General features: G+C 42.0%; 1 protein-coding gene across 1 annotated transcript in view; it reads right to left on the reverse strand.

The window, feature by feature from the left end:
* CHN2 (chimerin 2) overlaps positions 1-15,178 on the reverse strand; it is a 146,312-nt gene that overhangs the window by 15,429 nt on the left and 115,705 nt on the right. The window contains exon 7 of the mRNA XM_082193503.1: positions 10,489-10,566. Coding sequence (XP_082049629.1) covers positions 10,489-10,566 — 78 coding nt within the window. The remainder of the gene's footprint in view (positions 1-10,488; positions 10,567-15,178) is intronic.

The raw sequence follows: 15,178 nt of genomic DNA on the forward strand, positions 1-15,178 counted from the left end.
GAAGCCTCATACTAAAGTAATTCTAGTGCGACTGGTCGGCATGTTACAGCCACTTTGTAGATGACATTTTAAATGTCTGTGTATGGTTGCTGTTGGACACGGGTGGTGCTGTGGGTTAAACCGCAGAGCCTAGGACTTGCTGATCAGAAAGTCGGTGGTTCGAATCCCCGCGACGGGGTGAGCTCCCGTTGCTCAGTCCCTGCTCCTGCCAACCCAGCAGTTCGAAAGCACATCAAAGTGCAAGTAGATAAATAGGTACCGCTCCAGCGGGAAGGTAAATGGCGTTTCCGTGTGCTGCTCTGGTTCGCCAGAAGTGGCTTAGTCATGCTGGCCACATGACCCGGAAGCTGTACGCCGGCTCCCTCGGCCAATAAAGCGAGATGAGCGCCGCAACCCCAGAGTCGGTCATGACTGGACCTAATGGTCAGGGGTCCCTTTACCTTTAAGGTTGATGGTGTATGGAAGAAGATGGAGGAGGAGATGACAGAGGGTGAAGGAAGAGCTGCGAGTGGAGGGGGCCCCCTTTTTGCGTTCTTTGAACCACCTGGGAAACTCAACAAATCCGCTGCTTCTAGAACTGAGTGTAGCTGAATGGGACACATGAAGACAGCCTAAGGAAGGCTATCCACCTTGGGCCTGCCCATAAAAAGCAAGTCAAAAGTGAGAGACTAGAGTGATGTCCACTCTTTCCAAGTGCTCCTCACATTGTGAGATTTTTGTGGGTAAGCTAGAGTTTGTTTGGACCCTGGGTGAGAATCTGGAGACTGAGAGAGAGGGTGTGTCAGAAGGAAAATGAATTGATATTCATGTTTATATATTAGAAACTTTGTATTAATGTAACTGTGTCTGTATATATAACTGTGGACCTATATGTACCTTGTGTTTTGTAATACAGTGGTACCATGGTTTTCGAACGTAATCCATTCTGGAAGACCGTTCGAATTCCAAAACGTTCGAAAACTGAGGCGCAAACGGCGGTCTGCAAATTTAAGTGAGAAAAATTGAAAAAACCTCAGCAGAGGCTATTTGACTTCTGAGGCGCGTTCGAAAATGGAAGCATTTACTTCCGGGTTTTCGGCGTTCGAAAACTGAAACGTTCGATTTCCGAGACGTTCAAAAACCGAGGTACCACTGTATTTTTAAGTTGTCTGTTGTTGCTTTCGTTTCTTGTGCACAGCTTAGAGAGATATATCTTTTAATACATTAAGAGGTATAAAAAAATAAACAGCCAAACAGCCATTATGCTCGCATGCATCAGATCTACTCTTTTAAAAGGTGTTTGTGATGGTTTTGTGAAAAATCGCCTGATCTGTGGGGTTTGCTGTGAGTAAACAGCCTTCACATGGAGCAGTGGGGGTCAGCAGAATGAGGTGGTGAGGATGAAAGCACTAGTTCTGACTGTGATGGGGATGCATTTTAAAAACTATCAAAGCTTTCAAAAAGAAAAGAAAAACTAGCTGAAAATAAATGACAACTGAACTAGGCCGTCAGGTAGATAGGTTCTGGTACAGTTTGCTCTCTCTCTCTCTCCCTCTCCCTCCCTCTCTCTCTGTCTGTCTGTCTGTCTGTCTTTTAACGTATTGCAGCATTTGGTGTCGTTTTCCCCGTGAACAGTATGAAATATACTGTTGTAGAGTTCAAAAGATGGTAGAATGGAAAACAGTATTATTTCATGTGGTGGCTGCAACATGTAGAAATCTATCTCTTACTTGCTTGAAATGGTTGTGATATCTGGACCATATGGGCAGAGGTTTTCCACCTTTCTGGGAAGCCCATATACTGGCATTCTCTTCCATGCATACCAAAGACTTATTTCTCAGGGGGGGGGGGAATAAGGGATGCCTCTGAGCCCAGGCTCTCTGGGTGGCAGCACTGTGTGTTTCAGATTGTGGTACCAGGCTGCAGATTGGACTGAAAACTCTTTTAGTAAGAGAAACAATCCGCTGAATTGTAGAGGACCTTTTGAAGCAGCCCATTAAAGACAAAACAAAAGGGCAAGGGTCTGAAAACTCTGCATCCCTTAATCACACGTTAGAACAAGAATCTGGCAATTTCTTCCTGCTTCCTAACAGCGTTCATTCTTCCTGCTTGACTTCCAGGAGGGCTTTCTGGCATCTTACGGAGGACAATGTTTGGACAGAATCTAAAAAGGGTGTAACCAAGGTATGAAAGGATCCTGACACACTTCAAACCTCCAGTTCCATCTCAGGAAAGTAATATTTGTGCAAAGACAGATTTGCTTCCTTGGCATGTGAACACTAAAAAAGAAACTCTTTTCTTAAGAGTCTCCAAGACCAGACAATAGGGTCATCTTTGTAGAAAGAAATATTCCCTTGGGGAATAGCTAAAGAACAAAAATGCATTGAGATTCCTCCATAAATATTGGTTTGGACCATTTTGATTTTTCTCATGGTTCTGCTCTGTTGGTGCCACCCTTCTGTCTTGTTGCAGGACAGCACTTGATAATTTATGTAAGTTTCATCTAATTTCCAATATTTAATTAGTCATAATGGATCATAATTAGAATGTAACTGTTGCATGAACCTTCACTAAACAAAAGGGATCATTGACTCAAAAGGAATAACGAGATGCTTGTGTAGACGCTGTAGGCAATTACAGACTTTTGCACGTTTGAGTCAACTACAGGCACAGGCAAACTATTTTTGTCTCCTTCTCCTCTCCAAGTTAAATAAGTAAACTTGTTTTATGGAAACCACCAAAATCTAAACAGATCCCTATTGAAAGAAAAATACAGCATGTGCCATTTTGCTACCAATCTCCATACAAGCCATGACAATGAACAGCATAAGATAGATGAAAAGACTATTTTACAGAAAATACTAGTCTTAAATCCTGCATTAATGAAGCAAATGAACACAGAAATCTTTTGAAATCTGAAACATGGTCATGATATACAAAATTTTAAGACCAGTTTCTCCAAGTTTCTTCTGGATGATCCAGAGGTGGTTCAGCCAGCGTGGCCTTTACACACGAGTCTTAGAATGATCTGGAAGTCAGAAGCAGCTCAAGTAAAGTAGGCGTATCAGAGGTAGGGATCAAAGATGATACCAGCATTGTAGTTGCATATTTTGACATTTTTCAGAGAAATGTAATGTATAACTAGTTTGAAGTTTGGCAAGTGTTGGAAATGTGGTGTGCTACTAAGACGTTCCAAGCCCTTCTAATCACGTGTGTAGCTGATGAAAATATACTTGGATAGTTAGGGAGAACAGAGGGAAACGCTACTCATTTTTTGCAAAGATGAAAGCTATGTTTGTTCAATTTTTGCACTGTCCGCTAAAAAGACATTGGGATTGTTATCCAAAATTTAGTGGAGTTAAATATGCTGTTTGATTGACCCATTGAATCTACAGATATGGGTCCAAGATGAGAGAAGGATATGGGAAGAGTGGGAATTTTTTTTTTTGTTCAGCTTCACAATGACCCATTTCATGCGTAATGCTAAGTCAAACCATGAATAAGCAAACTTGCGGGCTCTCAGAGAGATCACACATGCTTCGCTCCCCTTTCCGTCATTCTGCTGCTGTGCTGTGTTGAGCTAAGCAGTGGTTTGGCTTAGTGTCTCTTCCAAACCCAGGCTTGTGGTTTAGATCTACCAGGCAAACCACAAGCTGGAAAAACTATGAGGTGACTCTTGCCTGCATGGTTTGTCTTGGAGAGCTAAACCAGGGCCTTGGGTTTGGAAGGCACACTAAGTCAAACCATAGCTCAGCAGAACGGCTGGAGCAGGAGCAAAGCAGTTTCAACCTTCTCATTAGGAGCCTTCACATTTGCACGTTCATGCTAAGCCACGAATTGGCTTAGGGTTATGTGCAGGTGAGGTCAGTGAAAGTACTAACCAAAATGTTTATCGAAGTTAAATGCATTTGAGTTCATTATTAAAACAGTAGTTTCCTAATCTCCTTAAGCTGCTCTACGCAAGTGACAGGGATATTTTAGGTCTGCTTGTGACATCACACAGAATAGTAATTTTGCTGGAGATTATTTAGCTAACTGCAGCTGATTATTTTAGAAAAGCGGGGGTGCTCATGAGTGTCTCCCCCTCCCTTCTTGGCACCACTGCTGCACACAAGGCTTGCGGTGCTTCCCTGTCTAATAGTTTCTGCCACCACCCCTTTTTCTAAGGTCGCTTTCAGCCCCCAAAAAGGGGGAAACTGTGGATGCCCAATTAACTATTAGACCTGGGAAGATCTAGTCTGGAGATGGTGCGAGGGGACAAAACTGCAAGGTCAACCCAGCTTTTAAATACCCTTTCATGCCCCCTGGTTCTTTCTGATCAATAAAACCCACATTCAGGTATGACGCATTTTCCAGGCAGAGATCCTAACTACCCTTGTGCATTTGAATAGAACTAGCAGGAGATACATGATTGCGTGGCTTAGAGCAGGCATAGGCAAACTCCGGCCCTGCAGATGTTTTGAGACTGCAGTTCCCATCATCCCTGACCACTGGTCCTGTTAGCCATGGATGATGGGAGTTGTAGTTCCAAAACATCTGGAGGTCTGGAGTTTGCCTATGCCTGGCTTAGAGCAGGGGTAGTCAACTTTTTTATACCTACTGTCCAATAATGCATCTTTCTTGATGGTAAAATTTCCTTACTGCCCACCAGTGCTCGATGGAAGGAGGATTCAGCTTGTGCCATAGAACCCCCTACCGCCCACCTAGAACCCTGAAACGCCCACTAGTGGGCTGTAGGGACCAGGTTGACAACCCCTGGCTTAGAGAAAGGGTGGGGGCAGGTGACCACGGTTTTTGTGTGTGACAATTATTCCTTCTCTCCTTTGTATTATCAGGAAAGCAAAGTTCTTATTCATTTGATGCCTACAATGTGAAGTGTGGATTCAGTTCTCATAGACTGAAAATTTGTAAAACAAACAAGCAATAAGCACATGCTTTTTATGCAAAAGATCTCACATTCAATCCCTAGCATCTCCAGGAAGAAACAGGAATGTCTGAAATATTGGAAAGCCACTGCCAGCGCCAATAATACTGTGTCAGCTAGACCAATGGTCTGATTCAGCATAAGGCAGCCTTATGTGTTCCTTTTACAAAAGGTTCAGTGGACAGAATGGAGAGCCAGGGAAGAAGAAAGCAACTAGCAAGTTCCTTGTCAAATCAGAAAGTTAGCTAAAATTGTTGGTTTTTAAGTACAGAAGGAGGTAAAGGGGGAAAGCTCCTCCAGTCAATCAAAAGCCTTCTCTATGTGTAATGATAAAACAGCTAGCATACAATTGCGATGCTTGCAATAATTAATATTTTTTGAAGTTCTCCAGGCACTGTCTGTGATATAGCTGTATGTGACAAAGCCATTTTAATCACAGTTGACAGATGAACTAACATTGGTGCATCTATGAGCAAAGAGAGAGATGTGGTATCTTAGCATCATGGATATTTTCAAGAAAGATATGACATGCTTTGAAAGTACCACTCACTCATTCAATCTGTCTACAGCAGGGGTAGTCAACCTTTTTGTACCTACCGCCCACTAATGCATCTTTCTTGATGGTAAAATTTCCTTACCGCCCACCAGTGCTTGATGGAAGGAGGATTCGGCTTGTGCCATAGAACCCCCTACTGCCCACCTAGAATACTGAAACGCCCACTAGTGGGCGGTAGGGACCAGGTTGACAACCCCAGGTCTACAGTCACCTTGGGCCAGATTACCGGTATTTAGTCTTCTCTCCAGTCCAGACACAGCTTTGCTATTTCATCTGCTGTTTGTGAACATTGTTTAGTGCTATACATTTCAAACCAGGAACTTCAGTAACTCATGTTGCACAGTAAAGCAATTAGCACATTAACAAAATAAACAATTATCATTGCATAACATGTGGTGGCCCTTAGCTTGGTAGTAGTTTTTCTTGCATCTTTCTGAGTCTTTAGTTCTTTTGTGTGAAAACGAAAAAGGTCAAATGAAAGCTTGTGTTGAGTTCTGTAACCTTGAGAGCCTGATATTTTGTCCACTGAAAGCAAAGTTTCCATTAATTAATTAGAATCCATGTTCCAATTTTCACAGGACAGCACTCTTTCTCTAGAACAATTTATTAACTCATCTAAAACAACATTAACAGTATGATGAGTCCATTGTTCATTCCTGGTTCATTCATAGCCTAATAATTAAAAGAGTGATTACTTTGCTCAAGGAATGCAAGTCCAACAACTTATTTTACTACATCCCTCTCATGTTCATCTATGATTCTGTTTTCCCTTCTGTGGGATCAGAGTAAATATAAACTTGCATAAGATGGACTTGATTTTATGTTCTAGATTCAGACTAAATTTGCAAACAAATGATTGCACAGCATTTTTAAAAGCTTTGGTTTAACAGCTTGATTTTGTAGAATCTGTTAGTGTCAGAAAATGAAGTCAGAGCAAGTTTCAACGCAATCAAAAGGAAGTTTTTAATGGCATGGTTTTAAAGGATGGTTTTAATGCAAGTGAATACTTTTTATTGTGATTCATTGACGACAGCATACGCCAAAAATTCTGATGAACTTCTATGCCATTAACACACTCTTCTTACATGCATTCAGTCCTATAGAATATTATCCTAAACTGTTCTATAACAAGTGGCCAGGATAAGAGCTTAAGAAGAGTCTGCTGAATCAGACCAATGGTTCATTTTAGTTATAATTTTATTTATTATTTAGTTCAACTTCCTGTCTTCACAGTGGCCAACCAGATGCCCGTGGGAAACCCGTAAGTAGGACCGAAGCAGAACAGCAATCTCCTCTCCTGTGGTTTCTATTAACTGGTATTCAGAACCACATTGCTTCTGACTAGTAGCCACTGATATTGTCTAACCACCTCTGAAAGTCATCCAACTTGGTGGCCATCACTGCCTCCGGAGGGAGTTCCATAGTTTAAATTATGAGCTGCATGAAGAAGTACTATCTTTTATCTGTTCTGAATATTTTAATATTTAGCTTCATAGAATGTCCATGAGTTCTGGTATTATGAGAACGTTTTGCCTTTTATCTGTGGCATAACATGCTACTTAAATCAACTTTTGTAGTGTCATGAGACAATCACGGGAGAGCTAGTTTTTAGGTCTATTTTTATCTCTGCCATTGCTAAATTAAGATAAAGCATGAAAACTATTTTAACTTATTGTGATATTTACACAAACATGAGCTCCGAATCCCATCATGATAGGCGTGCTATCTGAAGAACTACATACAGATTACTCAAGAGTTCTTTCAAAACAGCTACAATCCTGCCAATGGTATTCAACAGCAAATGAGGCATGGAGGCTTAATAGAGCCATATTCCCAAAGAGCCAATAGGAAGACTATTCTGAAAATGCCTCCATAGATGCACTGCATTGGAAAAGGAACCAACTGTATGAGGCCCATTAGTGTATGCATTAATTCATTCACCTGGGAAGAGACAGGCAGAAGGTTTCTTCCTTGTGTGTAGTGTCACCCTGGCTAGATCAGGGTAAATAGGCTTGATCTAACAGGAGCTGGTGATCGGTATAGTTTTCAAATGCACCTATTTATATGGCTGTAACCACAGCTTTTGACCAAAGGGAAATGACCATAGATTGGGTATTCATGGTGTTAAAATGGCAGCCTTGTCCTTATCAAGAGGTCAGGCCAGGTGTCAGTCATTAGCACCTTAAACTACTGCAAAGTCAGAGGTGACAAAACTGGTCCCTACCGGGGACACAGGCTCAGGATGTGTGTGTGTGCGCGCACAAAAATCACTGTATCGGACTATGAAGTGTATGATGTATACGTATGGGTCGATGAAACACTGCTGTCACAGCAAGATCAAACACAAGAGAAGCTTTCTGTCCTTCTTGCACTGTGGCATAAAGTTTTTTTTGTGTGTGTGGGTGAAGGGGGAACCAATATAGCTCCTTGCCAAGGGCTCAAGGGACCCTAGGTAAGCCTCTGTGCAAGGTATTCTAGGTAGGGCTGTCCCCGAAGACAGGTTGGAATCTCTAAATGGCCCCAAATGCAGCCACCAGGGGTTTGGCTGGAGCCAGAAGACAAGGGCATATTACTCCAATCCTTGACTAAGTGAACATATTACCAATTTGTTTCGAGGCTCAACTTGGAAGTGTTGGCATTGAGCTTTAAAGCCCTCAATGTCCTGGGCAGCTGGGAATCTACAGAATTGTCTCCTTCCGTATGAATATGCTCAAGAACTCTTAGTCCACCACAGAAGTTCTTTCCTGTGTCGCCTTTGTTATCCATGGCGCAATGGGAGGGCAGGTGACAGAGGGCCTTCTCTCTTGGAGCACCCAGACTGTGGAAGAATCTTCCTGGGAAGCCACAATCCATCACTGTCCACTGACACTTTGATTTTGGCATACCTTTAATTAAACATTCACTCTCATTTTAATTTTAAGCTGCTACTGATTTCTTTTTAAAGATTTCTGTTTAATTATACTTGTGATTATGTTGTTTTATTAACTGTGAACTGTCCTGCATGCACTCCTCTTAAAAGGTTGGCTATAAATCATGGTAATAAATAAATAACAAATAAGGTATTTTACTAAAGCATTATACCTTTTTTGTTGGCCAGATGACATTTTCAAAGTACTTCTTAAAACCCACACTGCGATATTTTTTTTAATAAAAAAACCCAGTTTCAAGTCATGCATTTAAAGTTTTGAAAAGAGAATCATATGATTTACCAAGTTAAATTATAGCCCTTTTCAAACAGGAAGCAAGAGGACATGCAGAACAGCTAGAGTGAGCAAATAAAAGATTCTGGGCACACATCCAGTTTTATATCAAAGACTAAACAAGGGGAATTTTGAAGAGGAAAGAAAGAATGTATAGGTCAACGTGGAAAATATGCCCCGAGTCATGAGAAAATATTTTTCTGGCTAAAGTGAAACCATTTTTCATCTAAAATGATGATTATGGGGAATCTGTAAGCATTAAAGATGCTTTAAACAACAAAGAATAATCCCCTTTCCCCCTTTGGAATGGGCCAGAAATATATTTGGGGGGATATTTCTAAGATAACCTAGATCTTATTTCTAAGTGTTTTTATATAGCGAATGAAAAGAGAAACCCACATTATAGGAGTTTAAAAACAGTGTAAGTGTACAAAGCATACATACAATAATTCCTTTCCCCCTTTTTTTGCATTGGGAGGTGACAGACTAGTTAATACATTTGAAAAGTACTATTTCCAGCATGTATCACATATGCACTCATCAGATGTCTGTGCTCTAGTTTGTGCTCTAGTTTACACTGCAAGAGCTGCCATCTGTCCCTCAAGGAAGACGGTAGTTTCAACCCTCCCCCACCTGGGAATAGATCCTTGATTCTCTTTTGTGAATTCCCCCTAGCAACTGCTAGAGATGGGCTTGTTTATAGATAGTAGTAAAAGACAACCTAAACTTCCCAGCAAAGCAAGCACCAGAGGAAAATAGAACATGTGCCCAAGGCCTTAGGGATAAAAAATCATTGTTCTCCATTCCCAGTAAACATCAAACAGGAGTTTGGAGATTTTGAACTGTGATAGCGGGAGTGTGTCTCAGCCTGGAACAAATGCAGCTCTTCCCACAAAAAAAAGACATTGAACAAGATGCCGGGAAGCCAAGTTTCTAAAGATGAGTCACCTCTTCTATGTACGTATACTCTCTCAAACACTGTCTGAGGGATGGAAAGACTCTCTAGATATAAACCTATACTGTAGAACTTCAGCTGTTGACGTTTCACTCCAAGAATGCTTCCTTGGCACATTGACCCAACAAAAGAGATTAGACAATGCCATCACACCATTCTGGTTAGGTGCTGGGGCTGCTGTAGTCGACTTTGCGGTTGACATGGATGATTAACGTTAAGGGCGAGCTTCACGGGCAAAATTTAAGATTGGGCAAACACATTTTTATCCATTTCAGAGAGAGCTTGATGAGAACTGCCACAGAGGAATTGTGAATCCAGTGAGCTGGTTTAAAAGCATAAAGACTGCTGTCCTGAGTCTCGTTCTACCCATGTTTACTTGTAACAGATCCAGCTCTTTTCTTATAAGACTTAATGGTGTGGTTCCTATACATGTTAGAAAAGACCCACTGGGTTCTCAGGAAAATGTGTATAGGATTGCAGCCTGAGTTACATGCACATACACTTTGGTTTGCTATCCCCATTGTTTTCAATGAGATTTAAGTTAGTTTTGTCAGGAACACAACCCAAATTTTTATTCCAGCAAGGTCCAGTGAGCTCGTTTTGAGTATTCAGCCTGTCTGCCTGCCTTCCTGCCTTCCTTCCTTCCTTCCTTCCTTCCTTCCTTCCTTCCTTCCTTCCTTCCTTCCTTCCCAGGAAGCCCCTTGGTTGTATCCCAAGTTTTATTCTCTTAACGGTTCTTTAGTACTGCTTAAAACCAATCAATATTACCTTTCCAAGAGAGAAATATAGATAAAAAGACACACACACACAGAGCGTACTGACAATATAAGCAAAAACACGAGTAAACACACACACACACACAAGATGTTCTTACCTTAAAATTGTGTGCTTTTTCATAGTTGAAATGGTTGTCGTTTTGCGTTAACGCCGCTCTTCGGACCAAAGAGGTGATCTGTGAATAGGCAAAGAGTTTGAGAGGTTGCCACAAGAGTGCTCCCTTGACTCCCATTTTCACCCCCAAAGCCACTGCCAGCAGCTCCTGGCGGTTCCTTCCTCGTTTAGATTTGTGAACCACGGCGGCGCAGGCTTTCTCATTTTCAAGCCACAACTCCTCTGCAAACATGGTGCAGCTGGGATCCCAGAGATTCTCCCTGTCTTCTTCTCCTTCTCCTCCTCCTCCTCCTTCCTCAGAGGCCGGGAGGCTGACTGCTGTCAGGTTTGTCCAACTGCTTCTAATGTTGAACAGCAGATTTGAAGCAGCTGCAGCAGCCCATTCTGCCGAGACCTCTGGCATGTGACTTGAATGGGCTGTCTTGTGTGATGGAAGGAGCTTCTGCATCTGAATGAGTAACGGGTCTGCTTTGTGATACTTCTCTTTAAAGCAGACGTGTGCCTGAAACAATAGCCTGGATTCATGCAGTGAAGCGACTCCCCTCCTCCTTCTCGCCTCCGGCAGCAGCAGTAGAAAGAAGTACAGGCAGCCCGGGCAGCTTCACAGATTCACACTACAACACATTTCAAAGGAGAGATCGCTTCTACTTGGGAGCATCCCCCTCCCTCCGTTCATAAACGACTCCTGCCTCCAATTGCACTCAGAGCTGGGGACTTGTGTGCTATTCCAATACAAACACCAGCAGATTAAGCCTTTAAACCCCAGTGATTGTTTAATCTTGCAGGGCTAAAAAATCTCCTCTTTTTCATATCCTGTATAAGTGAAAATCTGGTAGCACTTCAAGGATTAGCGGCGGCTCTTTGCAATGCATTAAATTAATAACGTGGGGGTTTTTTTTAGTGCACACTGGCTTTAGAATAAGTGAAGTAATTAAATTATTTCAGTATGCCTGCGGATTACTTCGGTGTAAGGGGCTAGCTACGGATCCAGTCTATAATTTGATTTACCTAGAAAATACCGAGAGTAACAGATTCACTGATGCATTAAGGACTCACCTAGTCCAATACAAGTAGGACAGCAATTTTCCTGTCTTTCTCCTTCATATGGTTGTTACAGCAGTCATGCTATATGCAATGGGGACCCATATGCAACAAAATATGTAGAGTGCTCCTGTTTCCCAGGATGCGTCATTCCATTCCATTCTGCCCACCCCAAAAGAGATTGGCCATTGGGCATGCTTAGCCTTCACTGGGCTAATTTTGGTGTTCTTCCTTAAAAAACTGTACTACAGTTGTACATTGGAAGTCAAACGGAATCTGTTCCAGAAGTCCAAAATGTTTGGAAACCAAAGCGCAGCTTCTGATTGGCTGCAGGAACCAACCAGAAGCCGTGAAAGCCCCATCGGACGTTCAGGTTCCAAAGAACGTTCGCAAACTGGAACACACACTTACGAGTTTGTGGCATTCGGGTGAAAAAATGTCTGAGTACCAAGGCGTTTGGGATCCAAGGTACGACTGTACAGTTGTACCTCGGGTTACATACGCTTCAGGTTACATACGCTTCAGGTTACAGACTCCGCTAACCCAGAAATAGTACCTCGGGTTAAGAACTTTGCTTCAGGATGAGAACAGAAATTGTGCTCCGGCGGCGCAGCGGCAGCAGGAGGCCCCATTAGCTAAAGTGGTGCTTCAGGTTAAGAACAGTTTCAGGTTAAGAACAGACCTCTGGAACTAATTAAGTACTTAACCCAAGGTACCACTGTCCTGCAAACCTTTGTGCTCCCAAACCTGCTGATTCTTCCCTCTTGTGATACCATTTTGGCTACAAAATGATCAGCACATGAAAAATGAGGTCACTGTCAGTTACTATAGCTTTTTTTATGAGGGCCACATTTCGGTTGGGATAATCTATTTGGAGCCTCAAGCTGTTCCACATTAACTAATCTGAATCAAGATTTCTGTTTTCTCCATGGTTTCCTCACATTAGAGTTACCAATCCTATGCAGCTCTGCTCAGAATAAGCCCCATTGGCATTGAGTAATGTGGCTGCTCTCAAATGGGTCTACAGAGAATCCCCCCACCCACCCTTGGCATAAAAGACCAACACATCTTCTACGGTGGAAAGCAAGTGAAAGCAATCATACGGTATCAGGTGTGGGGGTGGTAGAATCACAGCTTGAAAGCAACAATGGAGAAAACAATTCCAATTGTTCATCTGCAAGCGGGCTTTTTGCATCTGCTGCCTTTTAAAATTGGCACCCAGTGCCAGGCCCACTGGGAGCAGCTCCACTCTGGAGCCCCCAGGTAGAACTTCTCCCTGCCAAAAGTGGAGCTTTCAATTGGCACCGAATTTAAATTCAGTGCCTGCAGCAAGCCCCGCTTTTGGCAGGGATCTCTGCGGCCCTGGCCCCTTCCTCCTTGCCCAGATGGGTGCTGGGGGAGGGGCAGACAGTTCTTTCCAGAGGTCTTACCTATTGCAGAGGGCTTCCCTGCTCCTGTTGTTTTGTCCATTTTGGCTTTTCCAACCACCTGAAATTTGGTGACCTTGGTAGGCCCCAAATATCTCAAGGAGCAACTTCTCCCATATGATTTCTTCCCAGGTTTTTAAGAGCTGTCTGTTCTGCCCACCATCAGATTCTACTCTAGAAGATGAGAAGATCCTCAGCTCTCAGGGTCAGGGCCTTCTCCATAGTGGTTCCAAAACTTTGGAATGCACTCCTTTAAAAAGCTTACTTGTCTTTTCTCCTTGCTTCTTTTTGGAAATAGGTCCAAACATTCCACCAGACATTTAGGAATGGAGGTCACAATACTGTTATTTTTTTATGTCCATTGCCTTTATTTATTTGTTTATTTATTTGTGTTTTATCTGCTGACACGGTATAACATTGCAGCCTTTGGGTCACTTCACAGTCACTCTACTGCTTATACCTAATCTTTAAATCCAGGCTTCCTCAACCTTGGCCCTCCAGATGTTTTGAGACTACAATTCCCAACATCCCTGACCACTGGTCCTGCTAGCATGGGAGTTGTAGGCCAAAAACATTTGGAGGGCTGAGGTTGATGAAGTCTGCTCAAAACCCTTTGAGAGAAACCCTTGCTTTACTTTACAAACATAAAAGCAAAAAACAAACATACGACGACTTAGAGCATGTGAATGATCACGGCCTGATTTGAAAACTTGCAGACACACATGGACAACCACAATCAGATCTGGTGGTGCAATTTTCTATCGAGTGTTATTTACTTGTAACATTCTGCAAGTTCAGTAAATTGTCAAGACTGGCTTTTCAGACATGCATGCAAAGCTGAATCTATTTATTCTTTCAGGTAGATCGCAGTGTTCTTTCCCAGCTCTCTCTTCTCTCCCCTTTAAATAATTTCTGAGCCCTGTTGCAAAATAAATCATATTTCCCAGCTGATAAAGACTGCTATTAAGCAGGGGAGTTTCAAACACAACACACAGATATGGGTCTCCCCAGGGCCTGATGTTTTGGTGCTATTCTGTGAATCATCATCATCATGCCATTAGTGTATCAACTCCTTTGGCAGCTCAGCAATCAGAACAGCAAGCCCTAAACAATCTTCTCTTCCTGCACTTATGGATCAGCCTTTAATCAGACGGTAAGTGTTTTAGAACAGACTGTGCTGTTTGATGGCTGAAAACCCAACCTCCCCAACTGTCTCACAACATCAAGCTAGCACTGAATAAAGAGATAGATGCGTCTGTTGTTTACATCTAAGAGGATAACCATATTATGTACATCTGTAAGTTGTATACTCTAGAGGAGCCGAGTTAAATGGATGACGTGGACATAAAAAAAACCCTTTTGTTTGAAATACTTATATCATTTTCAGTCATTGTATATATTTTCCAGAAGCCCTACAGTCAGAATGATATGACATTATACTGTCTTATATTACAAACTTTTTTTTTTAGTGCTAAGCACCTCTTTGAATTCCTGGCATAGATACATCTTGCTATGTAATTGGTATTATTTTTAGTGGCAGTGAACCCAAGCCACGAGAGGTCAATTTTATAGTAATTCCATGGCATTTGTATTATTGATGAAAATCCTATTACATAAGGAACATCATTATATAATACATGAGATACGGTGTTCGGAACTACAGATTATGCCAACAATCCCGGACATCTTTTTAGAATACTTATTAACAGTGTCATCTTAGGGACAAATTTCCAGAAATGAGAAAAAAACTGCAACCTCTTTTGTAGCATTGTTAAAACATGTAGCCAATTAAGGAGGGAGAATTCAGCCGTGTGACTCTAATAACAGGGGGTAGGCTGTCATTTGCTACACATATTATACCTGAAATTCCATTCATTCACCTAGGTTCCTTTGTCAATCATATTGTGTTATTTGTCAGGGTTCCTACAAAGGGTGTCTATAGATAGGCATATAATAAATGTGTTCCTTTAATGGGCTGAATTGCATGAAGGAACAGTGGAATTCTTGCTACAAATGTGTTGTACGTTCATGTATACAGGGTCTTAGTAACTTTAGAAAACCAGGCTTCATAAATAAAAACATAAGAGAAATTAACTGGTTCTTTTATCACGATAATAACTTGAAACTCTCAATAGGATTTCAATCTGAATTTTCCACAATCCAGCTACAATTAAATAGCTGGCACCACAACGGCGAACCTATTTG

Source organism: Podarcis vaucheri (assembly GCF_965113315.1).
Source record: "Podarcis vaucheri genome assembly, chromosome: 12".
NCBI classification, from domain to species: Eukaryota; Metazoa; Chordata; class Lepidosauria; order Squamata; family Lacertidae; genus Podarcis; species Podarcis vaucheri.